At 34.8% G+C, this 19,822-nt stretch overlaps 1 protein-coding gene across 1 annotated transcript in view; it reads left to right on the top strand.

Annotated features, from left to right (window-relative positions):
- The window catches only part of WDR72 (WD repeat domain 72), a 108,942-nt gene that overhangs the window by 20,594 nt on the left and 68,526 nt on the right, over positions 1-19,822 (top strand). The window contains exons 13-14 of the mRNA XM_074155870.1: positions 711-906; positions 11,694-11,899. Of these exons, the coding sequence (XP_074011971.1) occupies positions 711-906; positions 11,694-11,899 (402 nt within the window). The remainder of the gene's footprint in view (positions 1-710; positions 907-11,693; positions 11,900-19,822) is intronic.

Raw genomic sequence — 19,822 nt, 5'->3', positions numbered from 1 at the left:
AAGCCTGTGAAGACATATTTTGATATTTATGGTTGATTCAGAGTTCACTTACGTGCCAACATTAAGAAGTCCAAAAGATGATTTGTAATGGCCTAAGTTCTTGATACTCGTAAGGTGCTTTCTTTTTTCTGTAAACTAGATGGTAGGATTTAATGCTGGCTTAGATAGTGTTTCAGCTCTCTTTACAGGGCTGAGGTTTTCCATAGGGTGAATTCCTTCCTGTGTCAACAAAAATTACTTGCAGGAAGGGAAGGCTTTGCAGAATCAGATCCATACAGCGTGAACTGAAATTGTAACATACCTAATTTTTTGTTAGAAATACATTGCCCTTGGCTTTTGTGTCTTAAGACCTGACGTAATTTTATATCGCACAAACAGCAGTTTGATTTAAAGCAATTTTTTTACCAAATTCTCTTCTAGGACAACTATTACTTTGTATTTGGTTAGATAATCACTGCTTTGATAAGGTACTATGAATAAATTATAATTCTTATTTTTTAAAAAATTTAAAAATCGGAGGAGATTACATGTTAGATCAGTTGTACAGCTAGCCTGTTAAAAACAAATTGGAGAAGTACACCGAAATAAAACATAATTTTCTAAAATGAGTGTGTTCTGGGAAAGAAATCACTGGACAACTTTTACCAGGCTTACTAAACTGTTATGACTAGGGTTACAGTGTTGAAAATGAAGTTCTTTCTGTTTTGCAGTTAAAAGATCACAGCATAGTGTGCTGTGTGTGCAGTGATCACTCAGTAGCAATTCTACACCTTCAGAAGAGACTATGTCTCTTACATGCCAGAAAGCATCTGTTTCCTGTGAAGAAGATAAAATTTGACCCTGTTGAAAATCTGCTAATTGTTGGATGTGAAGATGATTCAGTTTATATTTGGGAAATTGAAACAGGTAATAACACAGAGGAGGGGTTTTGTTCACTTTCCTCAAGTTTTCTTTGTCTGTCATGTGGTGTTATGCAAATCTAATTTATAGAAGACCAAAGCAGAATCATAATATGAGAAACCTTTTGAGTTAATTAATAATCAGTAAATAGTGGAAGATAATTGCAAAGCTCACAACTGTGTAGTCAGGAAACCTAAAGCTGAGTGTTTCAGGTTAAACTGTAGATTCCCAGGTGATTTGGGAGTGTAATACTGATTCACAAGGGTAATAAATGTAGTTATTTGAACTTTGACAGATAGAAGTATTAGAAGCTGTAATACTACTAAACATTACAATACAGCGTTTCCATGGGATTCAGAGCCATGTGTCCTGCGGGAGGGGAAGTGCGCAATGAATCTAGAACCACTGAAATGCACAGCATATTAATACTGTGTGAAAACATAGTTCTACTAACGTAACACTGAAATCATTATTTACTTTAAAGTTATTGCAACATACTGTCTAGACTGCTTTGGAAAAAAAAAATCCCTTGTTTTAAAGTACAAAAAAAATCTGTGTTTAATGAATGACTTGGCAAAATGAGTACAGCATAAATTACAAGCCTGTTGTGTTAGTAAGCTATTTAATATCATTAAGCTTAATTTGATGCCACTGCTCATGTATATTACATCTTCAGAAAGGGTACAGGTAGTTGAAAGTGTGGTTTTTTAATTGCTATTTCTGTATCTTTTGTTACTAGTATCAGCAACAATGAGAGCTACAATCACCACCTCTTAAGGAATAGCTGGAACATAAGAGATGCATTTTTACATGAGCAATTAAGAAATTTATTTTTGTTCTTCTTATGCGTTGGTCACTAAAAGATACCATCTAGTGTGACTACTTGGGAAAGCCTACTAAGATATACCGTAGTTGGTTTAATGTGAATTATATCTGTATTCTAGGAGAACGCAAGAGGTCGTGGCATTGATCCTTGAAATTGGCCTGACCTAGATCAAGAGCTATGTAGATATTTCGGTGCCACTCAGGAAGATGAAGCATTGTTGAGATGTATGAGAGAGATGTGTACAGCATCACAGACAAAACTCTGCAGAAACACAGCAGCCTTTCATTATGATTTTCATCTGTTGGCAAATGAGCAGGCAGTCATGCATGGTACCACTTGCTTACAGAGTTACCTGTGAGCGTATTCCCTGACTCAGTTAAATAGGATAAAATTTAAGTGGTAGCCTTCTGCTTGCATTCCATTACAGAAATGGACATTAGAAACAACAAAAACTTTATCTTTAGTCAGAGTGTTTGGGTTTTTTTTAATTTTTCTTCCCGCTATGCAGTTAGTTTGTGACTGAGGCACTTTGCCTCTTTAAGTGAAAGTCAGTGGAGAACCTGATTTTGTGTCAGACTCATATATTGCTGTTTGTAGTTTAAAAAAATCTGAACAGTGTTACTGTTCTAGAGTTAATGGACAACTGGGAAAACAGCCAGTCTGTTCATAATTTCCATTAATATTTTGATATTTACGCTGTTGTAGAGTCAGCAATAATTCTGTTAAATTTGACAGATGACTTTACAAAAGTTTAGGGACTTCTGGTACCTATGACTGGCTTTCAGTTAAACCAATTTAGCTCCAAAACTGTTCTTCTACCAGATAATTAAGAGGATGACCTTTATTCCAAATAAATAGGCATTTCAGCATAGTTTATGCTGAAATGTATTAAATACCAAGAGTGTAGTTGACTTCAAGTGGAATTTACCTTAACTAACTTGAGACTTCTATCTATGAGATGAGACCTCAAGAGTCTTAAGACCTCTACCTATTACATAGTAGTTTATGTTGGTTTTGTAATGCTCAGAAGGAAGTAGGAATAAGTAAAAGTCTGTATCTTTCCCCCATTGACTACAAAGGGAATTAAGGGGTGGGATGAGGATGGGTGGAGGAAGGGGGGACGGCAAAGCTAATTGCCTGCTGCTATTGCAGATCTAGAGTAACATAAATTGAATCCTATCCTTTCAGTCCTTTGGTTTACAGAACAAAGTAAAACAAGTCTATTCTAAGTTTAAATGTTGCTATTGCACATGCATGTTGGTAGTGATATAGAGAGCAATACAGAAGCCATGAACTAAATCCGTGTAGTTTAATGTATTTTGCCTAAATTTTAATATATGGATACAACAACTTTCCATTACAGTAGAATATCTTTCCATGACAATAAATATTGATCTAATAATACATTTGCAATATTAATATACCATGTGTGCAGGATATGTTCCAAACTTATGTGTGCTAGAAGACGAATATGAAAATCAATAACAAATTTTATTCTAATTAAAGTACAGAATATTTCTTTCAATAGCCACCACTTGAAATCCGCTTCAGTAAGGAAATCAGCTGTTATCTATAGTGCTTTTACATTTTCCTAAGCAGTTAGTATCTTTGCTTTTTTTAAAAAGGTAAATATCACTATGATAAGATCTAGTCATAAAAGAATCGCTGGCTTTTTCTCTTGCTATATACAGCATATGGCAGCATATCTACCGAACCACATTTCTATCTAAAATGTATCAAGAGTGAGGAAGGAATGGCAGGCTTTAATGAGCAATCTTCCTCGCTCAGAGGTAGCAGTCTTCATTTATCAGAAGTAGATTTAGTCTTTCAGTTAGTACTAGTTTGTGAATTTATTCCTTGAAGTTCATCACTCTCACAGAGTGAATCACCTACTAATATTGTTATTTTCTTCTGCCTTGCAAGTCTTATTCTGTTTTATTGTTTTACAACATGGTTAGTGTGACTTTAAGAATAGATAACATCATTAAATCTTTTTCCTCAATTATAATAATACTCAGTCAACTTCACACTGACTACATTGCCTTTTTCATACTCACCCAGGGAGTGCAAGTTTTGAGAATTTTCTTGCATGATGCTAGCCCCAGTGCAGAAAAAAATGGAAATGTGTGCCTAATGCGTATTTCTGCTGAGGTCAGATCTCCTGTATGGTCAAAAATAAGTGTATTTTTACAATCCTTAGTAGAAAAGGTCAAAATCATCAATAAGTAACAGTTGGGATTTGTGTAGTTAACCATGTTTTTGGAAGATCGATTCAGATGGCAGATGAAAATAGTTTGAATAGAGAGTATGTAAGGTATTAAGGCAAAGGAATTGAGATGTGTTGAGACATTACTACACTTCAGTTTCAGAAGATGTGGTGGCCTAGTAGTCTTACAGGCTTCGTATCTGGATATACTGGGGATTGTCTTATACATTGTTGTCTATGACACTACTGTTATTGCTAATATGCTAGATTAAAATAAATTCAAGTACAGATACAGCTCACTTGCATTCTGAATGCAGAAATCTGCCTCCTTTGATCTTTTTTCAGAGGACCAATAAGGGTGCTTTCACATGTTATTGTAGCAGTGCCATCAATTTTTTGCTACTTGTTTAGAAGCTATTTTTTAAAAATGGTTTGTGAGCTGTAAAAATCAAAGTCCAAAAAACATTGTGTCACATTCTAAGCCCTGAGCTTGGGGGATCTTGCATTTTACATAGAAAGGAACAACTATTATTTTTTTTTATAAAGCAGTAATCCTAAAAATCAAAGTGCTTTCTATAGACATATTCTTAGAATGCTCTAGGTGTTATGTAATTTTAAAAAACTTTTTAATGTATACAATGCACCAGAAACTTGCATAAAGGGCCTGCTACCTCAGTTCAGAGACTTTCTTTGCTATTACTACCTGTCTTTGCAAACTTAGCATTTTATTGATACGTATATATAATTTTCTACATGTATATAGCTTGGTTTTTGTAATAGAGGTAGGCGAAAGACTGTAACTTTCACTGTAACAAGATTGACTGAGTCTCATCATGTGGGATGGATTCTGTATAGACCTCTCTTGCTTGAGCAAACAGAAAAGCTAATGGTGCTTCAATTAAAGTTGTCATTATGGTGGGAACAAGACAACAGCGTTGACAGTGTGTTTCACAGAATTGTGATGTTCAGCTTTGAGTCCATACTTTAAGACATGAAGATTTTATGAAACACCCATGTGTTTCCTGACTTTAATGTGAATAATGAATGACTTGAAACCCTTTTACTGAGGAAAAAAAAAAATTCCACCACCTGAAGGTATCTGTCAAGCATTTAAAAACTACACAGGTATCAGTAAATTAAACAGGCTTTTAATAAGATTGGCAGCCCCCATAAAATACACAATGTTTAACATAAGTCAAATCCATCTGTGATCACTTGTATTGCCAAAAAAAAAAAAACCTTTGTAAAAAAGAGACAAGTTCAGAAATACTCTGAAAATATTTCTTGCAGTGTTAATGTCACACTAAGTAATTTAAGCTGTTGCATAAAACCTCTTCTGTTTGAGAAGCATCCTTGCTGCAGAGAAAATGGAATTACTCTGCATGTAGTGATGTGTTCAAACCTTTGATCATATCGATGGTCAAATGGGCAGGAACGTTTTCAAACATTGCTTAAGGATAATTTCTATGTAATTATATATGCTTCAATGGTTTTGTAATCGCTGCTAACAATAATAAGTTTTCTAAACCTCTGGTAAACTCTGTGCAAGTATCACATGAGTTGCAGAATGTGTGGGGTTTTATTTTGGTTTCTTTGGTGTTTTGCTTTTTTTTAAGTAAACCCTTACTTAGTATGTTTGACAGCTTCTCTCATCTTGGAATGAAATCAGTGATTAAGCTGTTTAGAAAACTAAGGTTTAGATTTCATCAGGTGGCTGTGAGGAAATAAGTTGTACAGTTTTAATGAAACTCTTTGAACTGTTTCAAAGTCAAATTGGTCATTTATTTACTATATATCACTATAGATTTATGCAACAACAATTACACTCCTGTAACTGTTTTTCCCTTGCAGAACTTAGTGTTTTACAGTCTCTTTTGATATCTCTTTCCCTTTCTCTCTCTCTGTGTCTCTCCATCTTTCTGTATTTTTCTCTTCAGGTCATAGGTCAGAATTAGATCTGAGTTGGGCGAGTGTGGCCTGGCTGATAAATCCCGTGGTTGCGTTTTGTATGCTGGAGGCTGTGGTGTAGGGGTCAAAGTCATAGAGGTCACTACCTCTTTCTTCTGTTTTGTTTGTTTGGGGTTTTTTTGTGAACTCCACATATCCTAAAAATCTGGGCTGGTGCAAAACTTAGTTTTAGAGTCCTTCATAAGTCCATCTCATAAATCTTTTGTCAAACATACTACATGTGTATTCTTTACATGCTTGAAAGCAAAAAAGCCTGGCTAATATGTATATATTTGCAGGAGTAAGATGGTGAATTGTGAAATGGTTTTGTTAGGAAGGGGCGCCAGGTTGATCTCTGCAGTTCATGTGAGTAGGGCAATGAATTTCATCTTTAACTGATGATAAACCATAAATCCTAAAAAGTGCCAAATGGTCAAATTGTGGTTAGTGTTACTTGATAGAAGAGCCTAAAGAGTTGTTTTAGTGAACTCATGTTAAACATTTAGATAGTAAAATCAAACTTTTGATAAAATTGCCATAATTTGTGTGAATGAAAACATTCAAGGCTTTCGGAGAGATGCAAGTTTTTCAGGAAGAGATGGCATGTGTCCAATTGCTTCATTCATTTTTGTGGGGTTTTTCTAAGACACTCTGAAGTTTGAGTAAAATTTCTCATTTTCCACCCAACTTGTGCTTTAAAAATAAGTCCTGTCATTCAGTCAGCCTTGTACGCACACAAATTCTACACATACTCAGTTCACACCCACAAAATATCTTTACTTTCTTTCATTTCAGAATTACACAATATAATATTGTGAAGCAATTCGTTTAAATAACAGATTTGTCTTAAGTCAGGTACATCTGGGAATGCACCCAGAATATGGGCCCTAAAGTCTGCTTGGTTATACAAAAAAACACTTTTGTGCATGCTCTTTCTAATATTAGGACGAATAGGTCTCATTTGATATTCCTAACAGTGATCTCTCAAACAGTTATATTGTTCTTCATTTCTTTCTTTAGCTGAAGGATATTCTGACAAAATAGTTTGCTAATGCTATTCTGGAAGTGTATATTCTGAAGAAAGTAATGTACAGCAGTCGGACTACATGACAAAAATCTTCCAAATGCAAAAATCATGGAGTGTCTGCTGAGACATTTTGCATGCTCCTGTATACAGTGCTGTTGTCACAGGGCTTCTGCATTGCTAATCTATTCTAATATGTAAAATATCCATTTAAAGATTATTAGATTTTAATAGGCTGTTTTGTTTGATCTAACCCATTTCTATTTGTTAGATTGTGTTTACTGATGTCCTGATATTTGTTGGAAATGTATATGCTTACTTAACATAGTGTTTGTTCCATCTGTTTTGGGCTGTTTGATATTAGAGTGTAGCACTAACAGTTTAGATGTTTTTCAGGCTTGACCACTGTCATGGAGCAGGGTGGTAGACTTGTAAGATTCAAGCATCTTCTAGTGAGGAGCATAAATTTCTGTTTGCCTGACTCTACCAGTGCAGAAGAAAGTAGGTGGGAGTTTCTTTGCAGGTGAAATAGGTATTTATGGAAAGGTATATCTTGACAGAAAATAGTTAATATTACAAGTGATACTTGTTCTGAAAACTGAGGGTTTTGGTTTGGCTACTAGTAAAGAAAAGGATTTGTTCTTGACCACATGCTCTTTTTAAATAAAATCAATTCTGAAACCATTTTTCATTCGCAGATCACTGTTACGCTGTAAAATCTAGCTGAGTTACTAGGTCACAACAGCACTGCAATATTGAGGATTTTTCAATACTTTAGCTGTGACAGCAAACAGAAAGCACTGGAGCCTGGTGATACGACAGGTCATGTGATGTCAGGGAAAACCTTGTCTTGAGGCAAGATAATATGCGTGACCTCCCCAGTAAAAATATATCATTCAGTAAGAGCAGAACCTGGAGAACTGTGCGGACAGCACTAACACCAAGAGACACAATTTGTAGTGCTTGGTCCAGAAGAAGAATAAGATGTTGTAGCAGTCTCTAGCCAGTCACATCTGGTGGTCCAAAGCTGCCCAGGAGAGTGAAATACTCCACTCTTGTCTGTTCCTGAGACTTGGTTGCCATGGTCACAGCTTTAGAGAGATAAAGACTTTCTTTTCCTGTATTTTGTATGTATAGTAGGGGGTCATAGCAGTGGCATTGCTGCTTCATAGAAAACCCTATCTTTTCCCTTTCATCCATTGTTATTTTATGCTCCCCTATCAAAAGCTTTTGGGCTCATTTGTGTTTAATAATGCCTCAGGTTTGAGAGGTGTCTTTATTTCTGTCCTTTTTCTTGTATTCCCATGCACAGGCTGTGCTTTTTCTTGCTCTCTTTATTTTTATTTTCTTTTAAAATCAGAGACAACATATTCCTAACAAATAACTGTTTCTGGAACAATAAGCACCATGCCCCAGTGGTCTTTTGACTGTTTGCAGGGGTTGGAATATCTTTGACACATACACGGGTTTCTCCATCCTTCCCCTCGACACCTCCCATTTTTTTCTCTTAAAGGTATATTCAGGAATTAGAGAATACAGTTCTCTTTATTTTGTCTCTGCCACCTACTCACTCTGCAAATGAGTGTTCTGGGCTCTTCAGAAGTGTAAAGTGGACTGGATAAAATAAATTTTGTCATACTTTCATGATCACCTGTCCTCTTCCATCACACTCATTTTCCTATGCACTTTGTGCCCTTTTATAGAAGCTCCAGATATACACAGAAATCTGAACATGCATATAGTTACATAGATCCATGATTAATAAGTACATGCAAGAAGCATCTTTTTAAGAAAGGAACCATCTTCTAGAAGGTCCCACTTATAAGGGATTTCAGATAGCTGTTATGAATGATATTTTAATGATTTAAAAATGGAACTCTTAGTTTTTGAAATAGATTTTATGATATCATAGGGTTCTGTTAGTAAGAAACTAAGCTGATAGTCCAGGACACTATTTTCTATTAAATATTCCTGTCTATATGCTTTAAAGAAAAAAGTAAGTCCTCTGTGAGAGGCTGAGTCGTATTTCTTGCCTAGTATGAACCCAGAAGGGATTTTTTTTTTTCGTTGATAAGAAGTTAATTTTCTCTCTTCCAGACCACACGTCCAAAATAGTATATTTGCTATGGCATGGTCCTGACACTGACGCTTAGAGTTTGGTAGTAGCAGAAGTGTTCAGCAACCCAACAACCTGTTCAGTTGTTTCTCACTTTGCATCCGTAAGTCTATAAAAGTAGAAGCACATCTGTCGGCAGTTGAAAATAAGATGCATATTAATTTGTGTTCATGTACATCAAGACTACCTGTTTACTCCGTTCAGGCCATGGTCTTCAAAGGTGAAATGCTGCTGTTCCCATCTGTAACTTCTACCTCTTCTTTTGTTCTGTTTCTTTCAACTAAAAATTTTTCTTTCAATCAGAAGTTGAAAACTTGTGAAGCTGTTGCCAGGGAGGAAACTTTGATGTATGGAAAATAATGCAGGTCTTAAGTACATTTTCGTTTTTATTCCTGTGTGTATATACTCATATAAGAGGATAAAGTCAGGCAACTCATCTTGGTTTTTGTTGGAAACGTGGTTTTATCCTCTTTTGCCATTGTGGTGGTTTTGCCTTAATTAAATGCTTGTATTCTATTATTTATCTATGAGATTCTTCCACAGAATAGTCTGGCTGTTTGTGAAGCACTCATAGATGCATCTGCAGCTAACAAAATCTGTTTTGAATTTTTGAAGTTCTGTCTAATGCTAAAGAGTATGTATAATCAGGTCTTTGACATTTAATACCATGCTCCCAAAACTCTGGGATTCATTAACAATTTATTGTAATATCTGTCTTAGTTCCTTGCCCATAAAAATAACATGATACCCTGTAATTTCACAGTGATATTATGATAATAGTCTTTCTGGAACACTTGAGTACTTTAGTAGTGAATTGCACAGACAAAAGGGATATAGAAAACAAGGATGGATACGTGTGTGTATACATACAAGTATTCCCTGCATAGTGGGCTTGCTGCAGAAGGTAGGAGAGAAAGCTTAGCCTTTCACACTGAACGATAAGGGAGAGCAGCTACTTCCTTGGTGACTTTTGTTCATCTTTTGCTCTGAGTGATGCAGGGAGTTCTGGGGGGAAACAGGATGTGCTTATAGCTGGAAAGACTACATTGCGTATATAAACAGGCCAAAATAGTATTAGCTGAGCAACTGTGTTATTTCCTAACTGCCTAACTTTATAAACACTGTAATACTTTTAAGAATCTGTGTTTACTTGCATGACTATATATAGTTGTATTGTCTTTCCTTGTAGGCATCTATTAGTATAGGTTTTGTGTTCCTGAAATTTTGAAATGTTGCAGTGTTGGGAACTTTGTAGCCAGTGTTGTTTTGAAGTGTTTGTAGACAGTGCAACTGTAAAGATTGTGGGGCAACTTGCTTTCCTTCCAGTAAATACTCAGTTTTGTAATGATCCCTGGCACTGGCAGCAAGTCCTGGGGAGGGATGAAGAAAATGACATATTAAAAATAACTGGGGCTGATACTTTGTCCTCCACAAAAGCACCTGAATACCATGGATTACTATAATATCACACTGAAAAAATAAGTATCAGTTGCATTACTTTCTGCTGGTCCGAATTCAAAGATTCTTGGCCATGCAAGCAACAGAGGTGATACTACAGTAAACACAAATGGATGAGTTTCAGAGAAATAATTTCAGATAAAGAAATTTTATACACACATGCACACAAACACTTATCGTATGAGATCCCTCAATCCCAGTCCAATATTTTTAGCAGGTGTTACTGATAGAACTTTGATGTTACACTTTTTTTCTGGTAGCAGTGGAAGGGAAAATTCATGTTGTATTACTTGAGGCTACAAAGAATTCAAACTTAAGGGAAAAAAACATTTCAAGTTACAGCAGATATTTAATACTTTTTAAATCCTTCACTATCTTATCTGTGATATTTATAGGAAACATGCCATTTCAGCAATTTCTTATGAGTTTAATTCCTTTAGGAAATATGTAGTATATAACAGGAGCTCATTTCAAATATGTTTAAGCTCAGTTTAGATATCTTTAATGTTAGTTATACATGAGGTACTGTTACTATAATTAGTATTAAATAAAATTACTAAAATAATTGTGTATAATAGTTAAAGAAATTGGGTTGCCTAGACCCACACAAGTGATGCAATAGTCTATGAAATGTGTTTCTGACTACTAAGCTACATGTAATACGTATATTCAGGTATTTAAAAAGTGTCAGAGGTAAAGATGGGTTTTAGGAATGGAAGGAAAAAATGAGCTTTCTCTTGCTATTTGTAATCTAGAACACTAGAGGACAGCACTAAAATATTACATAAATGTGTTATTGTTTACACTGTTAATGATATAGATGCTCTGTGAGGGCTTTGTGAGAAGAAAACAAATGACATTTCCGAACAGAGCTAGGGCAAGTGGTATTCTTTTGAATTTTCTTTGCTCCTTTTGAAAATTCACATATTATACAAAATATCTTAAGTTTCCTGTGGTCTGAATCCAAGATATTTGTTGCGGTGATTTCTTTAGAAATTAAGCTTTATTTTTTTAACATAGCAATGCTATAGAACAGACTCTTGTGTAAAATTAAATTTTTAAGGTCCAGAAATGAGGAATTAGTTGGCTCATCTGTAAATGTTTTGTGATTTATCTGCTCACATGAAAGATACTATGTTAATAATATGATAGTTCGCTAAAATATGAAATAGTGTAGTCCTTTGAAAAAGTTATGACTTCTGTTGTGTTTCTGTAGGCACACTGGAACGACATGAAACAGGTGAAACAGCAAAAGCAATTCTTAATTCCATTGAAGATTCAGAATACTTAGTGGCAGAAGCTCTACTTCCTGTATCTCAAGAGCCAAAAAGAAATAAAAATGCTGGATACAAACCCTCTAGCTCTTATAAGCATGGCATGGTCTCTTACAATCTTACTCATGCAGAAAAATCTTCAGATAAGGTAAGAATGAAGAGTAGAGTGTTTCTCAAGAGTTGTGATCAAAATTCTTTATAAATTCACCTTCACTGATGTGTAGCACTGTACAAGTGGCATGGAGGCTTGGTTTTAAGTTTATAAATTCTTGTTCTGACTGGCTCGGTTTTATACCTTCAGCGCCATTTCATAGAAGAAATGGGGAAGATGGGTGGAGTGCCTTATGCAAGGTCACTAGTAGATCATCACAGAAGGATTTTCTCAGAGACTTAGCACCCATAGTAAGACCCTATTTCCTTATGCCTCTGGCTGATGACTGCACTTATTAGCCCTCGGAACAATTGAACTCACCAGTTTGGATGTCTATATCTTGAGTAAAAGCAAATCATGGCATAATGCTACTCACTTTTCCATTATTGCTTTTCTATGAAACCACAGATTCCTGTTGTCATTCAATGCTAGTTTTTCTTGGGTGTTTGTTTTCTGTTAATATCATTGCAGAATGAAGTGTGTGTTACATTTATATTAGTGTGATTAAATTTGGCACCTTATTGGTTAAAAAGAGAAAGGCGATGTTTCTTGTGAGATACTGGGCTGCAAATAAGCATGATGGTCTTCAGGAGAGATTTGGCCAGGCACTGTACTTAGCTTTATCTAACAATATTTTTTTACAGAAGTGGTTAAACCAAATAATTATTCCTAATGGAAAAGACGGGCACTTTCTTTTTGTTTTGAAAAGATAGTAGAAGGAAATACCATAATGAAACTTGTGGTAATGTGCTGTTAAAGCTGAGCAAATGGGTACGGAGACACCATACAATGAGAAGTAAGGTCGTTTGTGGCCTAGATGTGTCTAGATTTTTATTAGTTATTTGTAGATATTTTAAAAGCCTAAATGTAAAACCAATTACTAAAACTATCTCAAATTTAATACAATCTAAAATTCAATGCGGTAGGTATTACATTATTTAGGTTGGAAGATAACGGTAGATACATTTTTCTGAAAATCTTGTTTGTGAATCAGGAGTGAATGTATTCACTAAGCTCCTGATATGAGTGTATCTTAAGAGTAGGGCCTCAATGTTGGTTGTTTGTGTTTACCACTTTTTAAGTGGTAAACCATTGGTTTGGGGAATTCCATTCTCTGCAATAAACGGAGGAAGTCATGTCTGCTATTTCTCAACCCTGGATATATATAAAAAATATCTTCGCACAATGATGGGAAGATGGAAGAATGCTTTCCCTCAATTCACATGTGGAAACAGCTTTCAGAATGGTCTCTGGCCTTTTTCTGGCTTTATTATACTAAATGAAATATAGGATATTCCAAAATTCTCTCTGATAAAGTACAGCTTAATCCAAATCCTCATTATTGAATTTTCTTTTCTGCTTTTTGCTGTACCTACAAATTTACATATAACTTTGAGTTTATAATTATTTTTGTTTAACTCTTAATATTTATTGTTGACCTTTTACTGACCTTAGTCTGATTTCTCAAGTTCTTTTTGATCCCATTTTCTGAAAAGTCTTATTAGAGCGTAATCCTGCTGAGCATGTTGCGGGGCAGATGGTGTACTAGTTGGCCATTGACACAGAATCTGATCTCACTGTTAGTTTATTAAAAGGAATAGTTTCTTCTTCCCTTTTGACAGAGGAACAATAGAAAAAGTTACAGTAGTTGTGCTTGAAGTGTAGTTTTGGTCATACCTATTAAATTGAAAATTGCATGGATTTAACAAAGTGGCTGGAAAGAAAATGTGTTGCTCGTGGAATAAGGGGAAATAGTTTTTGGTAAATTTTGAAGTGTGGGGTTTAACATACCTTGGGGATTATGATGATCTTAAATTGGAAGTAATATCACAATAGGTGGCAGTGGAGTAGTAATAATAATTTATAGCGCTTGATCAGGTATACATCTCAGTGCTCTGATTTCTCAATAAAATATTCTATTTACTTGTTTAAACTTGGTTCATTAATTATCTTGTCCCAAGGAAAACTTTTCATTGAGAGAATATTATTGATGTCTCTTAGACTTCCCTATGACTGTCAAAATGTCTTTGGGGTTTTGGGTTTTTTTCATTTTACCTTCTTTTTGTTATGTTATTTTACTCTAACTTTCTAACAAATGAAGCTCTATACTTGAGAAACCACTTCTTATTCACCAAAAATCTGTCATCCATTACATCCAGTGCTTCTTCCTACCTACATCCCAATTAGAACAGGTTCTGTAGATTGGTGTGGGAGGTGCTGGAGGCTAAATGTATAGGGTGTAGCTGAACCTGGGAAGAATATAACAATGGAGGTCCCCTTAATGCTATTCCAGAAGCCCAATGTAGGCTACACAAAAGGAGTGTGGAGCTCTGCGGCTGCTTTCAACCTGTTTTTGTTATTACTGAAATGGATGCTTGTTATGAAGTCTGCTGTTTTTCTTAGTTCTTATGCAGGAAACTTTTTTTTTAGGTTTTTCAAAAAGTGCTGTATTTATTCTTTTGAGTCATTGTATTTTAACATCTTGAAATAGTCTCCTGAAGTCCAGATCCCATGAAATTAGTGCGAGTTCTGTGGACATTAGTTCAATATTTCATACCATATTAATAAGCATATAATGACCACACAGATAAAACTGTTGTGAAACTTTCAGATTATCAAAAGGTTTTAATATGCATGTGCACAATGAGAATTTTTTTATCAATTGCTTATTTGGCAAAGTTTTTATTAGAAATTTAAAAACACACGAAATTGTTAATAACATTTATATTTTTTAAAAAAATGATCGCAGTCAATTTTAGCTTCTTAAGAATTAAACTTCAAAAAAATTATGTAACAGAAAAAATGAGACGTAGCTATTCAGTCCTGTTGGTGTTACACATGTGATCATTATTTTGTACAATGAGATGATCCACATGAAGATCAAAAGTAAGAGGCAGAATTTTTTCTTAATATTCATTATGTTGTTCTATCATTAATATTATATTTAAGACAAAATAACATTTGCAGAGTAATGGTCTCTCTTTACTCTGTCCTAAGGAGAAAGAAGAAAAATATTCTTTCATAGCAGTCTAGCTTCAAAGACTTTCTTTCAAAACATTTGTCGTCATGTAAATCACAGATACAAAAGCAGAATGCTTTGATTTCATGGTGTTTTGACCATTTTAATTCTTTTATTGTGCTGCACGTGCCAGTGGGAGTACCAATAACAGATGAGTGTGACAAATGCAGTTAACACAAGATCCATATTAATGTTGTCAAATCCCCTTGATATATTTAAAAAGATTTTAATTATTTTCAATGTCGAAAGACCCAAAATATATAGCTTAATAGTTCTTCAAGAAAGCTTTACTTAATATGTGAATGTAAAACCTCTCATAAAAATGAAACTTTTATATTGGCCTTAGTCATTGACATAGGGTATTCATCAAGTCAGCAATTTGTGTGGCAAAGTGCCATTTGAATAGTGTATTGTTAGAATACTTATGGTCCACTTGACAAGGGCTCTTGCTGTAAATAGTGCAATTTGACTCCAGCTGTTAAAGAGTGGCTTTGACAGCAGCCAAATAGAATGGAGATGCTTTACTGCACCGCAGAAAAATCAATATTGGGTTCTTGTTCATAGTAACCTGTTTTGTTTTTTTTTTTGCAGATTTATACACGACTATCTAGAGTTCATTTGTGGAAGTTTAAATATTATTTTAAAAGTGGGTCTGTTTTATTTTCCGATTAATGTTGGTGATGCTTGTGTTTAGTGAAAAAAAAAGACAAGACAGTACTTTGTGGATATACATAAACAATGTGGTAATGCAGCATTATTTCAACTCTCAGCTTATAGGGTTGGATATTAGGATGTGGGTGCATAAGTTATGTAACTAATGACAAAAAATGGTCTTTTCTTCCTCTCTGCATTTTTTTCCTTTTTGTAGTGCTACGGTAGTATCCCTGTCAATTTTCGAAGCATAGGGTTTTTTAAAGCAGATTTCTTTGTTGTTCTCCCTGTAACAACCCCCACAGATGTTGACAATCTGTAGTGCCATTGTAGATTTTCCTGAAGCATAGTCTTGCTGGTGCTGAACAGTTTTCCAGCAGTATTCAGTGACACAAGGTTGCTATGATACCTGGCCAGTAGCAATAGGTATTGAATCACTGGTCTTAATTACAATAGACTACACACTAGATTGTGTGCTCATGGTGTTTATATGGAACTAGCTCTCATTATACCTTTAAGTCATAGTTATATTTGAAAATTGGAGCTGCGTGAAAAGCTATTTTTAAAAAAAAATTTAAAATGCTTCAGTGCGTCATATGAAGATTTCATTGATGCACCTAAAAGCTGAGTACGTCTGGGAATTGTTTTCCTGATGTTCCAGAAACCTTTCATGTTAGAAAGTTTCCTAGCTTTTCAGATTAAATAATTTGGATATAAATCTGTTTATCATGTACTGATATTTCCAGTGATTTCAGTAATGTAATTAGAGCTTCTTCTGCGTACAAATGTTGGAGGAAGAGCAGCTTCTAAAATTTGTGCAATAATTGTTAAACCTTGGACTGCTGAATTATACTACTGAAGATCTAGACCAGAAAAGGAAATTTTTACTGTATGTATAAGACTGAAGGGGGGGAAAGGTGTTATTCTTCATACGAGCTTTTCTAGGACAGTCGGGTATATTTGTTGCTTGATATATTAACTTGACAATTAAGTAATGAAAAAAATTACTTATTCTTACTCTTCTTTGAGCATTAATGTATGGGGCAGAAAGTAGAGTCAGAATATCTAAATACAGGTTTACACAGGATCTGTAAAAATTAGGTTTGATTTATGCAGTTATTAGAAATAATTATGACCAGAGTAGTTAAATTACTATAATGCCATTAAGTGCATTTTGAATCTTTTAAATTGGCATATCTAGTATGGTTTAAGGAACTTATTATTCACTTATGTAGTAGCATACATATTCTGCTCTGAACAAAACATGTACAGGCAAGATTCTACTGAAAAACAGGTATTTTATTAGCAGGAAAGCCAGAGTTTCTTTTCATAGCTGTTAAAAACAAGAAACAAAAATATACAGAAACTATAAATAATAAAAGAAATATCTACTCCGTTATGTTGCTGCACAGAGTAAGTAAAAGACAAATGAAGACTGTAAGACAATAGCAGGTGTTTTTTTTTTAGTATACTAAAGGATGGAATTTACAAATAAAGTTATTGGAAGCCTGGAAAATCACTACTAGCTAAATCATACTGATGGAGAAATTGATAGAAAAATGGAAATAAGTTACAAGCACAATTGCCAAATAATACTTATCAACTACAAAATCAGGAGTGGCACCATAAACAATGGTATGTTAGACATGGATTCTTTTTATTTCTTTTTTTGTAATATTTAGGGTAGCATTCATGAGGATTTACAGATCTTGATCATTTGTATGAAATGGATTATTAAGAACAAAGCAAAACAGAAAGTAGTGGAACACTTCTCCTTAAAGTTGTTAACCTTTTATGATGTTGCTGCCAGGGTATTTCTATTTATTTTTTTTTTTTACTGGTGTTCAGAAGCTATGTATTAAGTGCAACAGGAAAATGAGTGAAGAAACAGAGGGGTGTGTTTATATATTTATTTTTATTACATCCTCCACCCCGTAACTCAGATGCAAAGCATTTTAGTACTACACTTCCTGTGAAATTTCACAATTAAGTATTTTATCAAGGGACCAAGGTAGCAACATAACTACAGTGACATTATAACTTTAGACTTATGAGATTAAATTGTTACCAGTTAAAAGGCATCATGGTCCTGAGAGATATTGATAGCTTGGAACACGTGTCAACTTTGCTGAAAGTTGCTGCACTTTTCTGATTTGGTCCACCAAGTCAAGAATTTGTTGATTTGGTTTTTGTTTCCATTGATTACCTCAAAGCAAAATGAGAGCAAAAAGCTGCCATTGTGATATTGCAGGACACTTTACTCTTGTAGATGTGTATAGTAAGTAACACAGGCTGACAGAAATCTGAGAATAAGCCTTGCCTATTTATTTCAACACTTTGGATACTGTTTCTATACACTTCTACAAAGTGGGGTTTTTCTGTTATACTGAAGGTGATTGACTTCACATTTTTGGTTTCCCTGCCTGGACAACTAATTGGACCGTGTGCTAAAGATAAAGAATGTGCTACAGTGTCTTACTAGAAAGAATTCTAAGGTCAATATCCGTAGTGCTTGTGAAGTATTTCACATCGAAGGACCATTTATTGAAGCTAACCTAGTTGTTGCTGTTGTCTTCTTCATCTTCTCCCATACCTCAGCTGTCATGCTGCAGTTGCTTTCTCTGTCCCTTAGAAACTGTAGCAAAGTTTGTAGTTTGGTTTTTCGAGACATATTATGGATAGAAACATACAGTTTCTGTTCTACTGAAGTGCTGTTCATGATACTGTATTCTCCACTTATGATTGTTCTTTTCAGTTCTGGGTGTGGAGTCATACACAGTTTGAATTTTCCTATCTTACATTTTACCTTTACTACTTTCTAGTCCTTAAGATGCAATTTCTTTTGTAGATCAGCCTAATTGATTTTCCTTGTAAGTGCTCTACCTGCTTCTAAGAATTCTAAAATAAATGACATCTTTGTTACAACCTTTATATTTTCATGTTGTCCAGTGATGTTCTTGAGAATTCTTTACCATCCATGACAGGAGGATAGTGGAATCTGTATATTTTTGATAACATTTTCTATTCTAAACACTAAGTTCATGTACTCTAATAGTTTAATTGATATTATTTTAGTGAAGAAAAGTATCAACAGGAATTCACATCTGTGACACTTTCCTTGGCTTCCAACCAATACATTCATTAAAAAAAGAGCAGTGACTTCTTCAGAAATACATTGACATGTTAAATGTAATTATAGAACTAGGACTTGCAACACCAAACCTTACTCTGCAAGAGAAAGACTTGCTATGTGCAAGCTTCCTTCTGATAACTCATTGAATCTCTTGTCTCAGTTAAATTGCAGAAATAAAATACTAAGCTAAACTGTGGTTCAATTTAAAGCAAAGCAACAGCAGTGGTTAGACTTCCATTCTCTTTACTTGTTTTTCTACATATTAATACTCAAACTTTTGTTTTTTCTGGTGGCCAGATTTGGTTCATTCAATACTTACAGGAAAGGGTGAATTGGCCTACCAGATATCTGAGAATGTTTGTTTGTTTGCAAATATTGTCCTCTTGGAAGCCTCTGCAGTTTTACTGCCTTCAGTAAGATTGCACAGCTCTCGGGGAAAGGATAGTATGATATCTATGGGTATAGAGACTTAGCTGCTGTCCTGCTACATCCTATAATGATATAGGATCTGAAGAAACTCCAGCTTGCCTATTCCTGAGTTGCCAAGAATGTCTTTTTCTAGTGTAGACAGGATTTTAATATTTAAGAATTTATTCCCATGATTTTTTTTCTTCTTTAATAGAAAGTCACTTGCTTAGTGACTTTTATCTAGTACTTTTTACATAGATAAATTTTACAGGTGGGACTCTTATAATCCAATATGGGACATGCACTATCAGAGCAGCCCAGGGCAAATATGTTATTTCAGTTGGAGTCAGCAACCAGCCATGGGTTGGTAACTTAATTTTTAAGTACATCAATCCTTCTTAAGACAAAGCAACATTCTCATGCTTTTACCCTCCTTCTAAGGTCGTGTTGGCAGTATCTCTACGTTCAGCATCATTCTCACAGATACTTGAATGTTCATTCATCCAGTAAACTGTTCAGTATAATAATTCTTGGATCCATGAGTCAGTAGTCTGTTTTGTGGATTGCTGTAGCGTTGTTTGTCCAGTTGATGATCTAGGAAACATGGGAGATGTTCCATCTCATGGCTTTTCTTCCCAAGTGCTGAATAAGACTGACGATGTTCTGGCTACCACTCATCACTGAGCCCAATATATTTCTAAAGATATGG

The sequence above is a fragment of the Numenius arquata genome, chromosome 11, assembly GCF_964106895.1.
Source record: "Numenius arquata chromosome 11, bNumArq3.hap1.1, whole genome shotgun sequence".
Classification (NCBI taxonomy): domain Eukaryota; kingdom Metazoa; phylum Chordata; class Aves; order Charadriiformes; family Scolopacidae; genus Numenius; species Numenius arquata.
This window is presented reverse-complemented; position numbering and strand designations above follow the sequence as displayed.